The sequence below is a fragment of the Coptis chinensis genome, chromosome 3 (assembly GCF_015680905.1).
Source record: "Coptis chinensis isolate HL-2020 chromosome 3, ASM1568090v1, whole genome shotgun sequence".
Taxonomy (NCBI): Eukaryota; Viridiplantae; Streptophyta; class Magnoliopsida; order Ranunculales; family Ranunculaceae; genus Coptis; species Coptis chinensis.
Window position 1 is genome coordinate 122,548,376 of NC_141458.1, and position 23,786 is coordinate 122,572,161.

The 23,786-nt window shown below is 34.5% G+C and overlaps 2 protein-coding genes across 3 annotated transcripts; one reads left to right on the plus strand and one right to left on the minus strand.

The window, feature by feature from the left end:
• Positions 1-8,891: 8,891 nt before the first annotated feature.
• Positions 8,892-17,459, minus strand: KEA3 (K+ efflux antiporter 3). 2 transcript variants are annotated; one of them, XM_086597358.1, is made up of 18 exons: positions 17,003-17,459; positions 16,350-16,451; positions 15,901-15,981; positions 15,065-15,166; positions 14,805-14,882; positions 14,357-14,425; positions 14,145-14,195; positions 13,688-13,801; positions 13,491-13,592; positions 13,270-13,404; positions 12,713-12,894; positions 12,477-12,612; positions 11,706-11,777; positions 11,525-11,626; positions 10,580-10,741; positions 9,965-10,054; positions 9,669-9,830; positions 8,892-9,343 (listed from the first exon to the last, which is right to left on the minus strand). In XM_086597358.1, exons 1-18 carry the CDS (start codon positions 17,330-17,332, stop codon positions 9,176-9,178), a joined length of 2,238 nt encoding a protein of 745 aa, XP_086453484.1. In that variant the 5' UTR covers positions 17,333-17,459; the 3' UTR covers positions 8,892-9,175. The 2 variants fall into 2 exon arrangements, with proteins under 2 accessions (XP_086453484.1, XP_086453487.1); XM_086597361.1 differs by having other exon boundaries at positions 16,999-17,127.
• A 1,471-nt stretch (positions 17,460-18,930) lies between these two features.
• LOC147513992 (E3 ubiquitin-protein ligase SINAT5-like) lies at positions 18,931-22,968 on the plus strand. Its single transcript, XM_086597362.1, has 3 exons — positions 18,931-19,452; positions 20,610-20,996; positions 22,492-22,968. Exons 1-3 carry the CDS (start codon positions 19,216-19,218, stop codon positions 22,852-22,854), a joined length of 987 nt encoding a protein of 328 aa, XP_086453488.1. The 5' UTR covers positions 18,931-19,215; the 3' UTR covers positions 22,855-22,968.
• The last annotated feature ends 818 nt before the right edge of the window (positions 22,969-23,786 follow it).

Consider the following 23,786-nt stretch of genomic DNA (forward strand, 5'->3'; position numbering starts at 1 on the left):
ATATAATGTTTTAAATATTGGTCCAATAAAACGCTAACTTTTTTTATAACGGATATAATAATCTGAATGCATTCCTTTTAAAATTGCCACATATTTTACATTTAAAACTTTGATATATAAGTACATAACGTTTTTATTTTTATTTTTACAATTTTATTCATATATAATAAATTTTCGATTATTAAGCATTCCTTTAAAATTCGGTCCAATAAAACTATATATTTTACATTTAATAAAATATTTCTTTTGATATATATATTTAAATAACGTTTTATTTTTTTTTTTTTTAATTTTATTCATGAAAAAATAATACAAATGTCAAATTTTTTGTTCTAAACCTTATAATTACTAACACATTTATTTTGGTTTCAACTAAGGTTCAACTAAGACCCGACCCGTTTTTTTGAATTTCAAATATCCGGACATTATAATTCGGCAATTATAAGCCCGGCCCAACCAATTCGTGAATTAAACCGTATCATTCAAAAATTCGCCGACTTATTCATTTTATTCGCCAAACCTTATAATTCGCGAATAATTCGACAAATTACTAGCTATGGCCGGGTCGTTTGGACTTCAAAAATTTGGTTTGTTTGTTACGAGGTTTATTTTAAAATCAACTTCCACTCCCCTATCATGAGGTTTATTTTAAAATCAACTTCCACTCCCATGTCATGAGGTTCATTTGTTTGTCTATAACAATACCCTACGACCATAAAAACAATATTTGGCCACATAAACTTTTTACTTCATCTCACTTAATCAATCCAAACTCGAACTCAAACTCGAAACGACTTCATCAAGCTTGGACAAATTCAAACTCAAGTTTAATCAACCCAATTTTCCACCCAAACTCCCAAAAAAATATCAAGTTTGAAATCATCAAGTTTAATCAACTCAATCTTCCACCCAATCAAGTTTAATCAACTTAACCTAATCAAGTTTAATCAACCCAACCAAGTTTAATCAACCCAAGTTTAGATTGGGCAAACTCGAACTTAAATTTTGTTTTTTGGGTTTTTTGGTGAGACTCACGAGAGAGATGATACCAGTTAGAACGGTTACAAAACTTGTAACCGGTATGCGTTGAGAGGGGGGGGGGGGGGATGTATTGGGATATTTCTGTTGGATTTAGTTGTTGGGCTTGGATTGGAGGTTGCTCAATGCAATTTCATGAGTGCCCAATACAGGACCCAAGGGAGAATGACCTGTTGCGTGAAAATTCTGGCTACTATTAATTAACAGTTAAATTTCGGTGTTGTTTTCCTAAAATGTCGTGGAATGCTTTACTATTTGAAAATTTCATGGAATTTGTCATCATTGGGGGTTGATCGTGATCCTTTCAAGAGATGGATTTCAGAGTAGCAAGAATAAAGGATTTCATAGTAGTCTCAAACTCTCAATAATAATGTGGTCGTATTTTGCTTTTGCACCTTCTTCTTTTTTTCTTCTGCTTTTTAAGCGTAGTTTGGTGTGTGGGTGGTTGTGTGGTGATGATGAATCTCCCTCCATTTCTGGCTTCTTTTGAAATCAAGAGGCAAATTCTATTTCGTGCAAAAGAGGAAACAAGAATGGCAACCGTGACTGTGACTAGGGTAGGGAATCGGGTCGGGTTTGACCCAAATCTGACCCGACCCAACCCCAAATAGTTTGGATTCGGGTTGATTTTTATATTTGTTTACTTATTCGGGTCGGTCTTTCGGATTCGGATATATTTTTTGGGCTTTTTTTGAATTTTTAGTGTTATCCGATCAGATTAGTCGGATATATATAATCGGGTTCGGGTATTATGAAACTATTCATTCAGATTTGGATATAGTCATATCCGACCCGAACCCGACCCGATCCCTACCCTAGCCGTGACCGTGAGAGACTAATCAGTTAAATTTTGGTATTTTTTCGTGAAATGTCATTCGTGATATTTAATTTGAATCAATTATTAGTCCAAAACTCTAAATCAGAGAACATGATAAGTTTAATATGGGTTAATAATGTATGACCATAAAAACAAATTAGAAACATAAGCATGCAAATCATTAATCCATTTTCATTTTCCGTGGGATTTATCAAGACTTTTCTTTGATTATAGCAAGTTGATTATTCTTGTCATTTGGTGTCCTAAGAATTAAAAGTATAGCATCAATATTGGCTTGTTATTTGCAGAAAAAAAAAATCAAAACTAAATGCCCAATGGTTTGATAAGTTTATAAGTCTCTCATGATCTTTGTCATGTATTATGCATCTTCAAACTAGAGTATAATCTGCCAATCAATGCCACCTACAACAATAGATTTTTCCAAATTCTTGATGTGATTAATGATTCTATTTATGTTAACAATTTGTCATTTGGTTATAATGAACTCGGATAATGGAATATGCCCCTCTTGCATTATTTTTGCTTACATATATAGTTACTTGAGTATATCTTAGATTTTCGAAAAGATAAACTTTTGCTACTTAATATAGTTAAAATTTGCCTACTGACTACCAAACTTTGGCAAGTGAAACTACAAGTAGGGATGTCATTTTGTCCGAAACCGAACAAAAAACACACACCAAACTTTGTTCGAATCCGATAAAATCCAAACCCGAACCCAGACTAAAATATATAATAAGAAAACAAAACAAAATTTAATTGTTAATTATTTCATTATATTTAGTTGTTTATACCATGTTAACACCAGTTTAATGTTTAGGTGCAGTTAATTGTATGGACCCTAGTTTAGGATTTTAAAATTTTTGGAATTCTAATAAATTCAAAAACCGGAATTCCAACTCTTATTTTGTTATATTTCAAATATATTTTAAAATTTATGTTTTTTTGTTGATTTGGAATTCCAAATTTCTCAAAAACCGAATATTGATCGGAATTCCAAATCAGGAACTATGGTATGGACAGATATTAGTGTATCACTGTCGCAGTATGGCTACGCTTTTTCTTTGTTTGATAGAATTTAAAAAAATGAAATGATGTCCTTGTAGAATTAATGTGAAAAAGCTCACCACCATGTGAGCAATATTAATGGATCAAAGTAAAATAAGATGCATTGCTGTGTATATTAGCTCCATTAAAGAGGCGTACCCACTAAACCTCCATGTTCGCTCTTGTCAATGTTTTAGCTCTTTTATTCTACAAACTTGATTGAAATTATTCCAGCTGGACCTTGGCACTTAAATTTTTCTTAACAAACCTTAAATGTGTTTGGTTCCATAATGTTAAAACCTTAAAATATAAGAGGCGGATACGTTATGTTTTCATTTGTCAATTGACCAAGTGCTTTCTCAGTTAATGTTATTACCATCGCTAATTTTGTTATGTTAATTTCGTCGTTGTAGGGATTTGTTGATGGTCAGTCAGTGAGTGGTCTACTTAAACTACACGATAATATAATTTGAAGTTTCAAGCAAAAAAGTAGTATTATTCGTTATTAATCATCACTAGTAAACTAAATAATGGTTTCTTTTCGTGTCCCTTAAGAGGAACCCAGGGAGGTAAACCTTTCTTTAGTTTATGAATGAAGGAAGTTGCAGCAGCACCCAATGTCCCAATCTAACTGGAGATAATTGAACAATATTTGATTAAACTTTTGCATATTATATACAACAATCTTAAATCATTTGCTAACTATAACAAATAGAAAAAAATTGAATCAATGAAGGAGGAAAATAATGGCTGCCCTTTACATATAGCAAAAAAATTGAAGATTAAATTTGTCAACCCAAAATTTTAAGGGGAATAAGGTGTTGCCACATTGATAAACCTAAAGTTATGAATGGACCTAATGCAAACAAATTTTTGATCGAGTCTGTGTCAACTTTGATAGTGATTAGTAATGGCCGGTTCCTACCAATACGCAACCATTTAAGGTGAGGATGTTGTAGGGGTGCAAGTGTTCAATCAGTTATTAAATAGGAAATAAGCAACTGAGTAGCTTAAGAATGAATAACTGCATGAATAATATTTTTACTCATGATCAAGTTAATCAGATCCCTTTATCAAAAATATTATTTTCAAAATGATTCTAATTACGTAAATAATTAGTCCTTATTAGCTAATAGCTGTTTTTTTTCCTGGTGTTTCTTAAAGTTGAAAAGAAACATTGCATTGCCATTTTGGCAAAAGCTCTCGAAGTTTGTGGCTCAAAACACTAAAATATTATTTTTAAAATAATTCTAATTAAGTTAATTAGTCCTTATTAGCTAATAGGTTTCTTAAAGTTGAAAAGAAACATTGCATTGCCATTTTGGCAAAAGCTCTCGAAATTTGTGGCTCAAAACACTAAAATATTATTTTTAAAATGATTCTAATTAAGTAAATAATTAGTCCTTATTAGCTAATAGGTTTCTTAAAGTTGAAAAGAAACATTGCATTGCCATTTTGGCAAAAGCTCTCGAAATTTGTGGCTCAAAACACTAAAATATTATTTTTAAAATGATTCTAATTAAGTAAATAATTAGTCCTTATTAGCTAATAGGTTTCTTAAAGTTGAAAAGAAACATTGCATTGCCATTTTGGCAAAAGCTCTCGAAATTTGTAGCTCAAAACACTAAAATATTATTTTTAAAATGATTCTAATTAAGTAAATAATTAGTCCTTATTAGCATTTAATAACTGTTTTTTTTTCCTGGTCTTTCTTAAAGTTGAAAAGAAACATTGCATTGCCATTTTGGCAAAAGCTCTCGAAATTTGTGGCTCAAAACACAAAAATCATTACAAGAATACAAGTTGCCATGTGCTGGCATTTCTGTTGCTACTGAGGGTCTATGAGTTTTTCTTTAGGTTGGACGCAACACGCAAGGGAAAATTATAACTTTTCAACGAATAAAGCAAAAATTGATATGGGGCATATACATGCTTTAATTTTGTCACTTGGAATTTTGGAAAGCTTTAATTTTGTCACTTGGAAAGCTTTCTTCCCATAATTCCTTTCCACTGCACGTGCAATTCTTTGCAAATGTATGTGAATTTACATGCCTATTTTCCCTATGATAATATTATCTTTTCTTTTAGTTGTAGATATTTAATGCCACATTGCCACCAATAATAAAGGAGATATACTCATAGACGTAAGCATGATAATTACATAATTCGAGTGTTATTTATCGGGACTTGAACTTAAATCATTTGGACGGCACATCTGTTGAACTTTTCATATTGAAAATTATATATTGATACGCGACTTTGTCAGTGAATGAAAGGAAACAACATCATGCAAAATTGGGTAATACATGATATTCACTGGTTATAGTAAAACATATCATGGTTTTCCATCTGAAAGTTAAGAAAACAAAAAGAAATTTAATTGTTTAATTATTTCATTATTTTTTAGTTTATACCATTTTAACACCAGTTTAAAGAAATTGTATATTTCTATGGACAGATATGTTAGTGGATCACTGTGGGTGGGCTGTGGCCATGCTTTTTCTTTGTTTGAATGAATATTAAAAAGTTATTTCTTTTTCCTTTTAAATAAAAGTAATTTCGGAACAGGCACGCGGTTGGGCTATAAGCAGTCGTTTGTTGACAAGTACCTCTTAGTCCAATTATCAATCGAACTATGTTATGAAGTATGACCTCACAAACACGAAGTGAGTTTAGCCAAGTTGAAGTTGTCGTAGAAAGTGTGGTATAAACCAAGGCCCAAAATATCGAATTCGGTGAATATTTCAATGTATTTAAAAACTGATATATATTGTATATATTGAAAATATCGAATATATCTATTTTTTTGTAACTAGTCCAAACTATCATAAATATTATAAATATCGGTAAAAAAATATTGTAAAATATTGGAAATATAAAAATATTAGATATTTATATTAAAAAATGGTCAAAAGTCAAAAATATATATATCGATATATATATATATCGGTTAAATATCACATATATCGGTTATATCGTAAGGGTGGAATTCGATATAAAGTTTTATAAAGCGAAAATTTAGATTTTAAATTGAGTTCGGGAAAAAACGGATTCAATATTCGAGCTCTGGATATATTTCGATAAATATCTATTTGAACTAAACGGTTCATCAAGCTACCAAAAAAAATTATATATATAAACAAAGGTGACATATCGGATATATCGATCATCGCCCCTCGTGTTCCACCCTTATCAAAAAAAGATTCAATATCGCGGTGGATATATATCGGATATATCGATATATCCAAAAAGCGATATTTTGGGCCTATGGTATAAACATGTACGGTGTACAAAAAAATGATATATATCGGTGAACTTGAAATTATAGGCAAAAAAGTTTGGTAAAAATTGAACTTGAAATTATAGGCAAAAAAAGTTTAAAATATCGATATATCAAAAATATTGATATTTTAGAAATATAATATAAAAAATATCGAAAATATATTAGAAATATCATATTTATATTAAAAAATGGTCAAAAAATCAAACGATATAAAGTTTTATATCGGAAATTCTGATATATATCGGAAAAAAATTCAATATTCGGTGGATATATTTCAAAATATTGATATCGGTATACCAAAAAATAATATATATCAACAATATATCGGATATATCAATGATATTTTGATCCTTGAGTCATACTATATCAATGAGCTTCTCATTTATCATGGGCATATGCACATATGCACAATTATTGCTGTGGTGGCCGCTATTCCTGACCAAGTTGAAATTACTACGGTTGAGTCTTCCATAAGTCGCTCACACTTTTGTTTGTCACGGTTTTAAATTCTCAACAGACGGGGTATTAAATATTAATATCAAAGATATGCATGCAATGGAGGTTCACTGTCTCGGGACTCTCGGGGCGTAAGATTGATGTGTTAATAAGGAAACGATGCAAAAACATGCATGTTTTCATTTAGGAAAGAGTGTGCAACTGTGCAATAGAGTTCACCCTTGGGTTATTTTGTTTGCGAATACTTATGTTGTCCTTTTTTGCAGGAAAAAATGTACTTCATGTAAACTAGAGATGCTTATGGATATGATCCAGTACGTGTTCTGATGACTGCAGACACAAGGACATTATACTGTCAGATGAACGTATCTGTGATGGTTTGATAGGAAAAGGTCAATCTAATAACTTTCAATTTTTTTCCTACTCCTCATACATATATTCGTTGTACGACTGTTTAGGGTGTTCTACAGAAGAATATTCGGTCTCTAGAATGAAAGTCAGTTTTTATGATAGAAATTGTCGCTCAACAGTCAACATCCACTAAATGTTAAAGAAAAATGCAAAAAGAATAAAGAAAACTATGTTTTGACTGAATCCAGTCCCTTTCCTTTCCCAAATCCCAACTGCCAGCCTCGCCCTCAAGTCTTTACATTTTGTATGATTTCTCCTTCGCATTATCCTAGATAAACTTTACAAAGTTTGTTATCTCAGAAGGATTGAAAATTACTTTTATTTCTTACAAGACTAGTAGTAGTAGTAAAAAATCCCATAATTTCCGCAAAAAAAGAGAGCTAAAGTAGATGTTAGTTGGGTACTTGGGTACCACCAAACTCAATTTTCTTATAGTTGAGGACTTGAGGTACTAGTACTTCAATTACATTTATCAATGTCATATTGTTCTTTGTAGGAAGAAATGGAATCTACCCCTGGTACGAAACCTGAGGTTACAGATTATGCAGCCATGATGGGACTTGTATTCAATATGCTGACACAAGATTACTCAATGTAGGCATATGAGTGTTTCCCCTCTTCTACTATATCAGCCTTTGCGGCTGAGAGAAGCTTTTGCATTAATGCTCTAGGTTATTAACACCAAAACTTGTTGTAGGAAAAGATAGCCTCCTCTCTAAATCAAATTAACCGGGTAGATGAGTTTCTGTAATCATATTATTGCACTATTAGATCTGTGTCGAGATACACAACACACAGATGTCGAGATTGAAATCTGTATTTCGAGGCAAATGTGTGTATTTCAAAACGATCCAACGGTACAATAATAATCTCTGTACCCGGGTTATAGAGGAACCGAACTCAAATCTTAATTCGTCTTCAGGAGAACTAGAGAGCTATTGCCCTAATGTGGCCTTTCATAAATGATGAAATCATGCATCAGAACTCAAATCATGGCCCAAAATATTCTTCTCAGGAGAAATTGGTACACTATTTTCGAGATATATCCACTATTGAACCCTTTTTCCTCGGATATATGGCCTTTCATAAATTTTGACCAATTATTTATTGAAATTTCCAAAATATTCGATATATCCGAGATATATCATCGATATCCGGATATCCGAAATATATCGGTGGATATCCGATTTTTATTTCGTGATCTTATCTCGACTGGTTTTTGAATGAATTTTTGGTCTATGTAGAAATCTCATTGAAGTTTAAGATGATGTTGTAACTTGTGTGGAAGGTTTATCAACGCATTTACTGAGCATACATCTTTTTTTGTTTTTGATAGTGACTGAGCATACTGCATACATCTTTAATCTTTCAGATGGGCGAAAATAAATATAGATGTATTAAAAATTAGAAATTAGAATGTGACAGATTGCTAACATAATCGGACTTGAGGAAATAAATCAACTACTCTAATGTGACAGATTGCTAAAATTAAATTTAATCATAAGTTCGTCAATTGTAACAATTTATCTAGATTATTAATCAATTACTCTTTACTTGGTGAAGATAAATGGGAAATCTTTGGGATGGTAAAATGATGAAACTAACATTAATATTCCGCCTACTTGGAACAAATCACTCGTAAAACACACACATGTTACATAGCCATCCAAGTTGGTTTTTTATTCGAGATGGTCAAGATCAGCTTGCTTATATAATTACAAAAGCAGTAAATATGTAGTAGAACATTTTACACTTTTATCAAAGCTGCCAATGATGAACTTATTTGTTTGCACCCATTTCACAAACTACTCAAGACAGTTACATGCAACACTATTTCTTGATTATTTTCTCTATTTACTGCAACATGATTTTTCTGATGATTTCAAAATTTGCAAGGACGCATAGCGTACAAGAGTAGGACTTATACAGAAATATATACATACATATCTAGGATCCTTCACTCGTGTTCATACAGGGTATTGAATTGTTAGTTAGAATTTTCTGCCCCTCATCATCATTATCTCTGGACATAATATTATCCTCAGTATCCAACTCACAATATGTTACACCTTTACCATTGTCTGCTTCCTCGGATTGTTCCGTCAATGACTCTTGCAAGGAGAAATTGTTTCTACCTGGATGTTGGATGCTTGTTTCATCTGCGAACTCAAGATATCAAGTTTATTTAGCTCGTCTGGACTCTTGGATTGTCTTTTGATTGTAATCGAAGAAGTAGCTGATTGGGTTCCGATCAAGTCTGCAACTCTTACCTGATTCAAGTCAAAATTTATGTTCGTTGATCAGAAATTTAGAAGTGTTACAACAAGAGGCTGATGAGAGTTTCAATACTTCATTGGAGCAAATCCAGCCTTGAAAACTGGGGACGGGTACCAAGTACTAACAAGGCACACCAGCTAATGTTGCACACGTGATTGGATTTAAACCAAGTAAAGGTGTTAGGCCTAAAGCCAACTACTCGTATGGGAAACGTCTAATCACTCCAAATGGTGATTGCACATGCATGCTGCTATGTCTTTGATAGGTTTGAGAGTTAACTTCATAGATACATGATTCAGTTCTTATATTCAGAATTACCTGCAATGGCTTCATAACATCAGTGTCTTGGTCATCTGTTCGGCTTAGAGCCTCTTGAGCTTGAAGCTCCATGGAGTCTCGAACAAGCTGACTTAGAAATGATACATCATCAGACATGACGCCCATCCCTTTCAAAAGCTTAGAGCCAAGCTGTAAACTAGTCTGCAGGTCTCAACCAAACGCTTGGAATCATTTATAATAATAAGCATAACAATAATAACAAAAGAAATAAAAATAAATTATCATTTTCTCTTGCAGTTCATGTAAATAAACAACTAGATCAATTTAGTTGGTACCTCAGCGTTTTCCAGAATAGCATCTGTTGCCCCAGCTTTCTTCAGATCTAAGAGATGCATGAGATCCTGAGCTCTCGCATATATTGGGATCTGTCGTAGAATATTACAAAATTATTGCAGGACAATGAAGCTTAAACTTCACACAATATAAATGGTTTGGATAGCTGAGCTGGTGGTTTCATGTTCCTCACGAGAAGCATATTTCAAAGAACGGAAATTGGGTCCATATGTTCAAATAGAAAGGTTTGTCCATAGAAAGATGAAATAAAATAAATTACTACTACATTTTGTATATGCAGCCAAATAGCAATTAGAAACAGCACAGTCAATAAGTGATGATAAGAACTCGAGAAAAACAGTTTTAACACGTTATCAAGCAGAACTGCCCTATGATCATGTTCTCTGTCTTCTTCTTTTTCCATTCTTACTTTTATCAGAGCCAGAGGTTACATTTGACGGGAGTATGATTTTGAACACTTCCATCTCCCTGAACATACTATCTCATTCTTCAATCTCTTTTCCGTTCCTCCCGATGTCTATAAACTGTTGTTGCCTTATGGCTAAATATTAAAAAATAATGAACGGGCTAGTACTCAAAAAGAAGTGCATAATTACCGCAGGGAAGGCCAGCCGAAGCCTTTGAACAGACTCTGTTGTCTGTTGCTTTCCAGTGTACATAACCATGACTGCTTTTGGGGAAGAAATTCCAGCAGTTTGCAGAACTGCTGGACGTGATCCATCACCATAAAGGATTGGAAAACCCGTTTTTCGTGCCGCCTGATTGCAGAATGGAGTAGATAATCTGTGTTAGAAAGATCTTATGTTCAGCTGCAAGATCTAAGACAAGAATGAGCAAGGTACATACTGGTCCCTAAACCACTCATTCACTGATTATCAGGAGTACTAATACATTATTGGCAGTGTGTTGGGTGTGTGTCTGTGTGTTTGGGTGTGCTTGTGTGGTGGGGGGATAGAGTACGTAATGTGTTGGAAAGATCATATGATCAACCGCAAAATTTAAGAGAATGAACAACCCAACTACTGGGTCCCTACACCACTCAGTTACTGATTATCAGAACTACAGATGCATTATTTTAAACAGAAAAAGAGAGCACACGCACAAAAACTGCCATGGGCGTTTGCTCAATAACTATGGGTGTTCCTGTTGGACTCTAAAAACTGGCAATTAAGACAGAGTGTATCTAATGGCTCAATGGTGAATGAAAATGATGTATTTTTTTTTTGTTTTTTTTCTGAAAAGGTAAGCTGCGTGTATCAAGAAGTTAAATCCTTTTACATTCCAACTTTCTAATGCTTTCCTGTTAAAAAAAGTATATATATTTTCCAACATTACTATAATATTTACTTTTACTAAAAAGTTTTCATGTAAATTCATCGATCCCACCCATGACCCAACACAGTAAAATATTAAACCAACTATTATTTCAAGTAATGTGACTATCAAATACATGCATATTCCATAGTAAATATACTATTACCTGGTAATCTGCTTATATACAGTGTAAAGTGTAAAACTTAAAAATGGAACTTCTAACCAACCTTAACAACTTTAGGATCAAGATCAAAAGCTACAAAAGGCCATCCCCCACTATCACCGTCTACTCCAGAAGCCAATGGAGATGACAAGAAATTAGCGAGGACCTGTATTTACGAAAAATTTTAAACCTGTAAAATAGAGAAGCAAAGTGATGATCTGTTTTCCTAGAAGATGATTTTGTACCTGGCCCATCTGCCCAAATCCAAGGATTACGACTGGTTCACTTGCCCCAAAGTCAGCCATCTCGGCTACTTTCTGTGAGTATTCAAAAACACAGTTAGATGTACCAATGTCACTGTTATACTTACCATGCAAGTCAAAGAGTTTGAAATGAGGATGTAAGATGTGTTTTTTTATCACCTAGAGAAGAAGGTATACACACGAAACAACATAAAATTCGATCTAATGAAAAACCAACAAACAGGACAAATAAAATAACATTCGGGAGGAAATCTTGACGATCCTAATCATCAAATTAATTTATGTTATGCATTTCATTCTTGTAACAAGAATGTATTAGCCACAGTAATCAGGATATTCTGGTCATATTAATTAGTGAGAGAGGTCTCTTAGGACTCAACAGATGAGGCACACTCCATGTACAACACTGCATGCTGGTACATCCTGGTATACTAATTATTGTTTCCATTCCATCCATCAATGGGTAAGAGGTGACTTTATTGGATCACATTCATATCAAAATGGATTAGCACATTCAATACCTCCAAATCAAACCAAGCATACAGACACAGTAACACATTCACATAACCGACCAACAACAATCCAAGGTCCATTTTATGGTGATTGTATTACACACCAGCAGACTAGCTCTTGGATACTATATTGCTATCTTCAAACATCCGGACCTTGGATGATGATTATTGCTATCTTGGACCAATCTCACATATTCAGATCAATGTTTATGGCCAATAAATGTTAATTCTAGATGCATACATTCTCTGAGTCAAACTTCTCGTCGATGATCTCAGCAGCCTTCCTTCCGACTTCATTCAGGAAAGGAGTTAATGCCATTGACAGCACAACAACGATTATTAGTAGCTTGTTCAACTCAAGTGGTAGCACCCCAAGCCTGGTTAAGAAATGTTTTTGAACAAGAAACCATTTATAAGTCAATGACATAAGTAGCAATAGAGGTATGATCCAGAAGTTGAAGTGTCTGTGTGTCTGACCTGTTTGCAAGAGAAAAAACAACAAAACCAAACTCCCCTCCTTGGGATAGAAGAAATCCAATGCGCAGACTCTCTTGCAAGGTTAACCCAACACGGGGGCCCAGTGCTGTTATGATCAGAGTCTTGATGACAATTAAACCTGCCAGGAGAGATAACACATTTGGCCACTCTCGAAGAAGGAGCTGCATCACAAGATTAAGATATTACAGAAAAATATATAGGCAGCAAAGTGAAATTGATATTAGGCTACATATGAAGTACTTATTGTGTTTCCTAAAAACCAAAGAATATACCAATCTTATTTCATGAGCACAACAGCAACTTTTACTGTGACCTAAGTTGTATTACATTATGCAACTAATGTTGACCTTTAAGTTTAGACACACAGAATCGGTAGGCATACATATAAAATTACCTACAAACATATCACTTATAATACCAATAAACATTTTACATATAATCTTCTCAAAAGATGACTTTGTTTTCCTACCATTTTGACCCAGCAAGGCAAAATCTGAATTACGTGCTATGGAGTTTAGTCAAAATTGCTAAAATACCTGGATGTCAATGGATGTTCCTGTGGTCACAAAAAATAACCCAAGAAGTAAGCCTCTAAAAGGCCTTATATCAGCTTCAATCTGTGTCCTAAAATTTGTTTCTGCTAGAAGTGCCCCAGCTAGAAAAGCACCAAGCTGCATAAAGATAACAGATCCTTTAGTTGAGTGGAGTGAAAAGATGTTATTATTGGATTTTCCTAAAAATGTGAAGATTTTCAAACCGTGTCACTGAAGCCCAATTTTTGAGTAACCAGTGAAGTCCCAGCAACTGTAAGCAGACAAAGAGCGACAAAAGCTTCTGAACTCCTTGTTTCTGCAACAACCTGTTTGTAAAATTGACCTTAGTTTCTTCCAAAGCATTTTGAAATAAGTGAAATCAGTTTATGTACTTAAAAGTGTCAAAGACGATGATACCAACTTCAAAGATACGCCTGAGAAGGTATTTTCCTCCAAGGGAAAGCAGGCCTAACCCACCTAAAGCCTTCAAGCTTTCTGCCGCTAGCATTGGCCAAATGCTTTCCTCAACAAAACTCTACAAAAAACAAACACAAAATTGAAGATTAAGGTATTTAGGCAACAAAAAAATTCTAGCACCTAAGAAACCGGTTGAACCTCAAAGATTTTACATGGACGTCTAAATATCAAGTTACTGTCGGATGGAGAAACAGCTAACACAATTGATACAAAAGAGAGTAAAATTACGATTTTACTCTTTCTACCTGTTTTTTCTACTTTTTCTGGGGGTAGGGGGAGTAAAGGGATGGACTTGCATTATATGAAACTAGAATGAAGATAAATGTAAAAACTATTTAAAAAGCATTTCTTACAATAAACTTCAATAGCAATCATTATACACTAGTAAACTTATCACATACCTGACTCTCTAGTACTGGCAATATGACTAAGAGAGGGACAACGGCTATGTCCTGCAAACATCAATTAATTAGTAAATATGTGATAAACTGATACTTTCTTGTGTCTGTGTGATTGATCTTATCCAAAATCTCAGAATAGAAAAGACAAGGAATGATTGCAACAATTTCAGTTTGATAAGAAATAAATAACATAAATGATTAAGGAAGATCACCTGCAGCAGAAGTATACCAAGAGTTGCTGAACCAAACCGTGTTGGGAGCTCACCTTTTTCTGCAAGAAGCTACACAGTACCCTTGGTAAGCCCAAAACTAGCACATTAATAGAGACATTTAGAATTCACAGTTGCCTACAGACAACAGCTCCAACAAAATGTGATGGGCATGTCTGTGAGTACTACCTATGTTCTTCTCAGTCTACTTTGGTTGTTCTTATTTGTTTCAGGGACAAAAAATATGATATCTAAGAATTAAGACGAGGTCATGGTTTCCAGAGTACTAAGAATGTGAGACTGAATTTGGACACCAGAAGTCATTGTGGTCTTCGGTAGAACAAAGAATAGAAGAGATCGTAATGCATAGACCTCCTATATTGTAGACCATCTGGATTTTAGAACAGCTTGCCTACTCTTATGGTATTTTAGACAACCGGATGCTGCACACCTGAAGAACAAAAGCCGAAGATGACAAAGAGAGAGCAGCCCCAATAACTATAGCCTCATCAATAGTTCTAATGTTCACCTGCAAGTCATCAAAATCTACTGATAATAAGAAGAAGAAAAAAAAAAAAATTGGCAGCTAAAACCCCGACATAAAAATTGTATACAGGAGGGTGATGTAACAACTGAAAAACTAGTCCAAACTGAAATGATGTGAAACTGAAGTCATGCAAGGTGTATTCATGATGCTTGGAGGCAACTGACCAAATCGGCCCTTGAATGGAAAAGAAATTGTAGAATTCTGGTGCCAATTGCTCCATTTGGTGGGAGCTCAAATAGGGTAAATGCCAATGTAGATAGCAAAACCTTTACAAAAGAAAAGGTAATCAATATCAGATCATTGTTAAAAATCATCAAGCAGTTAAGTACGACAGAAAACAGAACAATCATTCTGCAAACAGGCAACTAAAGATGACAACAAGGTCAAATCATGTAACATACTTTAAAGTTGGTCCACCAATTCTTTTTACTCAAGATGAAGATGCTTCAAGAGGACCCCCTTCCTTCCCAACCATATTAAATGCTATGAAAACATTTGTGGGTCTTCATCGACAGCTAAACTAATTCCCAGGAAATTATCCTGCTACAAAAGGTTGTATGTTTCACATAAAGGTGGAGCCCCTACGTAGTGCTAGTGCAATCAAGCACATTGTTTTGGGGATATTCTTGATCACGTAAACATCAGAAAGGTACTGGTGCAGTCCAATCCTTGAACAATCTGAATGTGCTGACATAACCCTTTTTACGGTTTACAATCACACAGCATTCCTAAACTGTTATTCCTCAAGGGACTCCTAGTGCATCTCTAGCTTCTTAAGAAACTAGCACACAATCCAGTGCGTATACATAGAACTCATCAAGATTTGCAACCAATTAAACAATACTTTTAACACTATGTTGGATTTCAAAAAATCGGTTAACTTGTAAAGCTAAGCAAAACTTATACATGTATGAACAACAGAGAAACTACTTCAAGACATGTAAAACATATATGATATGTGACAGTCACACACACCAATACTCATTTCCTCAGAACATACCTGAGTCAACCCCATGCCAAAGGCAAATTTTGCAAGTGCTTTTAATCTCGCCAAAGAAAGCTCTAAACCCATCTCAAAAAGCTGAAGAAAAGTATAAGATACTAGGTGAGAAATTGAAGAGTTTATTACAATTTTGCAAATAGTCCAAACAACCCAGCTTGCAAAATCATAAGAACTAAGCTAAGTACTGAATGCATATGATTGCAAGAAATTCTGATCATTGTATGTTAGTTGATATCTCCGTGACATTCACGAAGAATCGTACAGAAGCTGAACATACACAGAAGTTCATGGATGATCATATACAACCAAATCAACATCTATGGTTTCCAACAGATAGTAGTAGACTGGCAGGACCAGATCAAAAGTAAGTCATTTTATAACCCTCTAGAGATATCAAGGGTGGAATAAGAAGATAAGTACAATGTCAAAGAAAAGGTTTCACTCACCAAGAATAAGATCCCCCATTCAGACAGAACCTTAACATCCGTGATGTTTCTAATCAAACCAAATTGGTTTAGTACAACTCCAGCAAAAAAGAAACCAAGTATCTGCAACCAATCAACAAGACCAATCATTTTATAACACAGACTTATTTCCAAAGGATTAGGAGTCGATGGGTTCATAAAAATCTGTCTGTGTATGTGCTCGAGATATGTGACTAAAACTGTCAGAGATTTACCCAGTTATAGAGGAACCGGTCTCATTTCCAAATGCCAAAAATGGGTATGTAAGAAATATGTCCACTAAATTCCACAATCTAACTACCACGGCAATTGGTACAGAAGATTATAAATTTCTGACAAGTAAACCATATCAAATGTTTAATCTACACTGCGAGATAATCCCCAACAAAATCTAGTCCCTAACAAATGAACTTATGCTTCATGTGTATATGCCATTTAGTGGGTAGATAACAAAGTTTTTAAATCAACTATAACTCATAACAAGATAAAATGGACTTGCACTCTAGCAAGTGCACACAATTCAATTCTTTAATAAACAAAGTGCCTAAAAGCAACAACCTATATATGGGCCAAATGTACATCTCTTATCATTCATCCACAAACAGATAACACAAAAACTCATACAACTTACTTACAGGGCTAGCTTTGAAGATCTTGAAAGCAGGAACAATAATAACAGTAACTGCTAAGAATGTCAAAGTATCCATCCCTAAATCATTAACAACATCAACAGTGCTAGCAACAACAACATCGTCAATACTAGAACGTACACAAAATCTACTAATACGAATCATTTTATTTGGTTGCTTGTTAATGTAACAACAACCTCCACCTCTCCAAGTATTCCCCTCAAAACGTTTTCTTTTACTAATTTTATTGTAAGTGGCATAGACTCGATGCTGCTGTTGTTGAATTGAAAAAGGTTGTGAATAACAATGGTAAAAAGACATGATTTCAGCAGGCATGTAAGGAAAGTGAAAGGAGTGAGAAATTTTCAGTAGAAGTGGAGCTTCTGAGTTTCATGTTTTAAACGTTAGAAAATAGGAAGTGGTTTAAAAACTAAATAAAAGATAAAGAGTAAGTGGACTACGTGGTACAAGTATGATCAAAGATTCAGAGGCAGAAGAGAGCTGGTTTTGAGACTCGGACTGTGAGTGTGTGGTGCGTAGAACAGCGTATACAGTGTGTTCTCACTTTGATCCTCTCAGTGTTACACACCAATATACAAACTTAGTTTATTAAGATTCATCATCCTATCATATAGCAGTTATGTATATTACAGCCTTTAAGTTTAGGTAAATAATTTATTCAGTAAATACCTCTCACTAATCTACCATACGTGATTTACCATGAAACTTATGGTTTTTCATCATATGATATTAGTTCACCCATATACATAATAATAAGATTCATGTATTTAATTAAACATCATCATGTATAATCAATAAACGTTCATTGGCTTTGTAAAGCCCAAAAAACCCAACAATCTCCCACTGGCCTTCAAAGCCATATAGCAACCATTCTAATAGTCACTGAAATCAAAATTTTGAACTTCGTGTGTGACTAAACTCAAAAGCGTACTAATAGTGTCATAAACAACATAGTTTCGCTCGACATTTTAACAAAATTCGGTTTCTAGAAATTTTAACAAGATACTTAAGTCCCCAAACGACCTCACCATATAGTTTGAGTGTACATTCAAGTGGTCTGCACATGTCATTTGAGACAAAACTCTTGGTTTTTTGTTAGACGATATGGCGGGGTTGTTTGGGCAGTCTCCAAGACAACATGGTGGGGTCGTTTGGGGACTCTCTTAGAAAACATGGCAGGGTCGTTTGGAAACTCTATTGGGCGACATGGCTGGGTCGTTTGGACTTAAAAAATTCGGTTTGTTTGTCACGATGTTCATTTTAAAAATCAACTTCCACTTAATCAATCAATCCAAACTCTTTTATCAAACTCGAAAATCGACTTCATCAAGTTTAATCAATCCAATATTAAGTTTAATCAATCAAATATTACACCCAAACTCCAAAAAACCATCAAGTTTAATTAACTCAATCTTCCACCATAATCAAATTTAATCAATTCAATCTTCCACCCAATTAAATTTAATCAACCCAATCAAATTTGAGTATATACTCAAATGAGACACGACTCAAATTGGGTGAAATCGCCAACTTCAATTTCCATTGTTGATTCACAACTCAACACTTGAAATATAAACACAATAGAAAACTCTAAGTTTTTTTTTTGGGAGGTTTCAGTCTCGCGAGAGATGATACCGGCTACAAAAATGTTTGAAAAAAATGGTAGCCAGTATGCATTAAGGTGTGGAGGGGGGTGTATTGGGCTATTGTTGTTGGACTTAGTTGTTGGACTTGGGCTGAAGGCTGCCCAATACAATTTGATGAGTGCCCGATTAACTCACCTAAATTATATATCATGTAATTTATTTCTTCTAAACTTATTCCCACTTGCCAATGAAAAACCATGTCTTTAATCGTTCGGTTGGTTTTTGTAACCCATGATCCAGCCCAAATGTCTTGGTGTACGGCGTACCATTAGCAATTAGTTGGTCCTCTATTACAAACTAATAACTGAAAAATCAACTACTCTGAAAATAATTAATTAAATCCGTTAATAAAAAGTTTATTTCTGACTAATTAACTTTCCATCTCTCCACTTTGTTCGGTAATATAAAAAAAAAAAAGGAGCAAGAAACCAAAACGAAGAAGAAAAGAAGCTATTTTGAGGCAGCGTCTCTCTCTTTCTCTGTTGTGTGTGTTTTTTTCATTAAAAGAAAGAGAGGGAAGAATTATTATTATTATTATTGTTGAGGGAAGAAATGGAGATAGATAGTATTGAGTGTATATCATCTTCGGATGGGATCGATGAAGAAGAAATACATCCACGTCAAATTCATCATAATCATCATCATCCATTTTCTTCAAAGCCTCATATTAATAATAATAACAATAATGTTAATGTATTATTCTCTTCTGTGATTCCTCCAGCAACTAGTGTTCATGAATTGCTTGAATGTCCTGTTTGTACCAATTCAATGTACCCACCTATTCATCAGGTCAGTTTTTTTTTTTTTTTTAATTTTGGTTAATTACTTATTGAATTTTATTATTATTCATGAATGATTAATGTGTCTTTGAAGAATTTGGTCAATTGGATTGATTTATATATTGTTGAATTTGTGTCGATCGAAGATCAGGCTTTATTGTTGTGATTGAATTTGTGTTAAGACTGGATTGTGGTGGCATTCTTGGATTGGGAATGAAGATAGAGTCCCGAGTAATGTGTTGTACTGGTGCATTTGATTCAATTCACTATATAGTGCTTTAAAAACTAGTAGACGTTTCAGTTGGAGAGGAAGAGGTGAAGAATGGGAAAGGAGAGAGGGATTGTTGCTGGATGGAGATGGGAGATTTAGGTAGACAGAGAGACGTGACAAACAATATAAGTGCAGCTTACTTCCACAACATTAATGTATGGAGATTCGATAATTTTCTTCAATTCGTAGTTGGAATGTCAGCCATTTCTTGAACAATTAAGCTTTTCTAGATGACATTCTTTTAAACCAGGAGATGAGTATATTGGATAGTTACAAACAACAAATTGCATTGGATTTCTCACTAGGTCTCTTGAAATAAAGCCAGAAGCTCATAGTTCAAAACACCAAACAAAATCTCACTCACTTAAAACTTTTTTAAAGGATGTTACATACACGTTTATTTTTTTATGTGGACTGACACCCAAATTAAATAACCATCACAACCAACACTGTGACCCAACTGAACTTGTAGGATAAATCGAGGAAAGCTGTTTTGGGGAAAAACTGATTTTATGGGCTATGAATGCGCTAGAATGGAATGCTGGTAGGAGAACCTGTACCGAACAAGCTGGCTCCTGGCGATGGTGGAATGGATGTTAAGCTTTGCTTTTTATGCTTTTGCCTATTTGGTTATTTTTTTCACAAAGAAATAATATTTAGGGAAACTTCATATTATTTGGTAAGAGATTCGCTCCTTATAAACTCACTTGTTATTAATGAAGACTGTGCTTTACTTGCATTTCCATGTTAATCCTTTTAAGTAATGGAGGTTTTATGATTTGTCAATATGCATGAAATTTGAGTTTTCCCAGCATATTCAGTACTGCAGATTTGGTTCATTCATTATTGGTGAATACAAGATAACATTTTTTTTTTTTCGTTTTGATATCTTGCAGTGTCACAACGGGCACACATTGTGTTCCACCTGTAAAACAAGAGTGCAAAACAGGTGCCCTACTTGTAGACAGGAGCTTGGCGACATAAGGTGCTTAGCATTGGAAAAGGTAGCAGAGTCACTTGAACTGCCCTGCAAATACTGTCCCCTGGGCTGCCCAGAGATCTTCCCCTACTACAGCAAGCTCAAGCATGAGGCCCATTGTAACTTCAGACCGTATAGCTGCCCATATGCTGGATCAGAGTGCTCTGTTGTGGGGGATATCCCTTTTCTGGTCACTCATTTGAGAGATGATCACAAAGTAGACATGCACACCGGCTGCACATTCAACCATCGTTATGTTAAGTCTAATCCTCGCGAGGTCGAAAATGCTACCTGGATGTTAACTGTAAGTTCCGGCTTTTCTTTTCCAGTGTCTATATATATAGATTCTTATAACCCATTTAATTAGAAACGGCATGCGACGAGCTTGGGTCAAACATGATTAATGAACCCACTTACATGACCACATCATATATTCATATGAACTGTTTGTTATTTGACATTCATCTTAGCCTGAATTAGATATTAAATTTTCTCCTTTGCCTGTTTTCTTAAGATCAAAATTTTTATTTGGTTTAGAATTTAACCCACCCCACCTGATAAGAATATGATAAGAATTAAGAGTGTCATACCAAATACTTGCTAGGTTTTTAATTTTTTTTATTGACATTAGATATTAAAATTTTCTCCTTTGCCTGTTTTCTTAAGATCAAAATCTTTATTTGGTTTAGAATTTAACCTACCCCACCTGATAAGAATATGATAAGAATTAAGAGTGTTATACCAAATACTTGCTAGGTTTTTAATTTTTTTTATTGACTTGGGAAGAAAATGTTGTCTTTCTAAGCCCATGATTAAAGCCTTCTTAGATGCAATTATAACCCCTTTAATGCTTACCACGTGGAGATGAGTTAAGGGAATAATTTCTGTTGAATAATTGTTGAGAAATGATTGTTGATCTTCTTTTCTATTGTATTATTATACTTATTTACTGGGTGGAGTGGGGATGAGAACAGTGTCAATGGAGACCATCCTTACAAATTTAGTTATTTCAGCATCACTGTTCACGTCAAATATGGCTCAATAGGGTATTTGTTTCCTTTATACAAAGAGGTTTGCATGAACTCATTTTCTGTGATGTTGGTCCAGGGTCCGCCAAAATCAATTTTCATTTCACCGTTCCAGTCCCTTTGCACTCCTAATGTTTTGGCTGGGGACTGGGGTAATATAGTAGTGGATTTTATACTTTGGTTGAGAGAATTTGATGGTATGAATCTCCATATACCTATAATCTTACTCTTCTGTTATACACATACCAAATTTAATTTCATCTCGTTGGACTAATCATTAAGAAGTCCGTCAGTGCTAAAACTTGATTTTGGAATAAGTAATTTATATTGTTCAATCATGTTGTTCCATGTGTTCCTTAGATAATTTAGCTACTTGGCGGGTTGATTTTCCCTTTGTTCAGTGTTTTCTATGAAGTGCAGGACTCCTTAAGTCATCTTCTTACACAATTTCTTATGTTATAGTAAAATTGTAGCAAGGCAAAAGGTCTAACTGGTTTTGGACACTTTTTTTGAGAAAATTCTTTATATATAAAGTTAATGCAATATAGCCTTATCATCATCTTCTGTGGGATGTGCATCATTGATGGGGTAGGTAAAACCCTACCACTTTTCTGGTATGATCCGCGACCTAATTGAGATTGAGAACCTTTGTGAAAGAATTTTGAATTTTATAATCCTGATTTGTCTCAGGGTCTTCAGTTTCTTCATTTCAATTTCCTGAATGTATGATTGCATACCTTTTACCCTGTTGTCTCTTTTACTTTTTGGCAGGTCTTCCATTGCTTTGGTCAGTACTTCTGTCTCCATTTTGAAGCCTTCCAGCTTGGCATGGCCCCTGTCTACATGGCATTCCTGCGATTCATGGGTGATGAGTCTGAGGCCCGGAACTTCAGCTATAGTCTCGAGGTGGGGGCAAACGGCCGGAAACTCATTTGGGAAGGCACCCCTAGAAGCGTTCGTGATAGTCATAGGAAAGTTAGGGACAGCCATGATGGGCTTATTATCCAGCGTAATATGGCTCTTTTTTTCTCTGGTGGTGACAGGAAGGAGCTGAAGCTGCGGGTCACTGGGAGGATATGGAAGGAGCAACAGAACCCAGATACTGGGGTGTGCATACCCAACCTTTGTAGCTAAAATTACAATGGAAATATGGTCATATATTCATCATTTCTTTGTCTTGGATTCTCGATGTTGTTGATGCATGTGTACCAACTTTTTCCATGATATTTTAATGGATGCTTCAGTGTTGGTCCGAGAGCCTTTAAATTGTAAAAGTTGTGGTTTGGCCTGTCTGAGTAATGGATGGTTTACTCTAGGGAGATTATCTAGTCCGGTCGTGTATCATAAATTCATAACAACATTCAATTAAACAAGGCAATGAACTAACGAACGTGATCAGCTGATATTTGATATTCAACAGATTCATGTATCCAATTGTGAGGTTGTCTTGATCGAGTACTTCAATCCTCGCTCTTTACATTCAAGCTATAAACTCATTTTGTGAAACTACCCAGGAAACTTTCTCAAGCCATTCTAGTGGTCAAGTAATAGGAGGAGGAATATTGTTGTTCAGCTTGCTTGGAGTTCACAGCAAGGAATTTTATTGGAAGTGTTTGCTTGCTGGATACAAGAGGGAGAAGAGAAAATAGAATCTGATATAAACTTAGAAACTTGATGTAGAATTCTATAAAACGGAATATTATTGTGCTTAGATACCATTACATAGAGACTCACTATTTTAAAATAAGGAATGAGCACATTACTACCTACTGGGACTAAACACATACTAGAACTTATATATATCTTAACATTTGAAAAAGAGATTGGATATAAAAGTGTTTAGTCATGACTCATGAATTCGATTCTATTCGTGACAATGAATTTAATGACAAAGTTCATCCCGTGAATAATTTTTCGTAAGACATTTTTTCCATTGCCCCCTTTTCCTACCCTTACAAAATATATCCAATCTCCATCTAAATTTAAGAAACAACGGTATCCTTATTCAATAACCACGTAGCTTCATTAATACAAAAACTATAGAATAGAATTAACATACTATATAG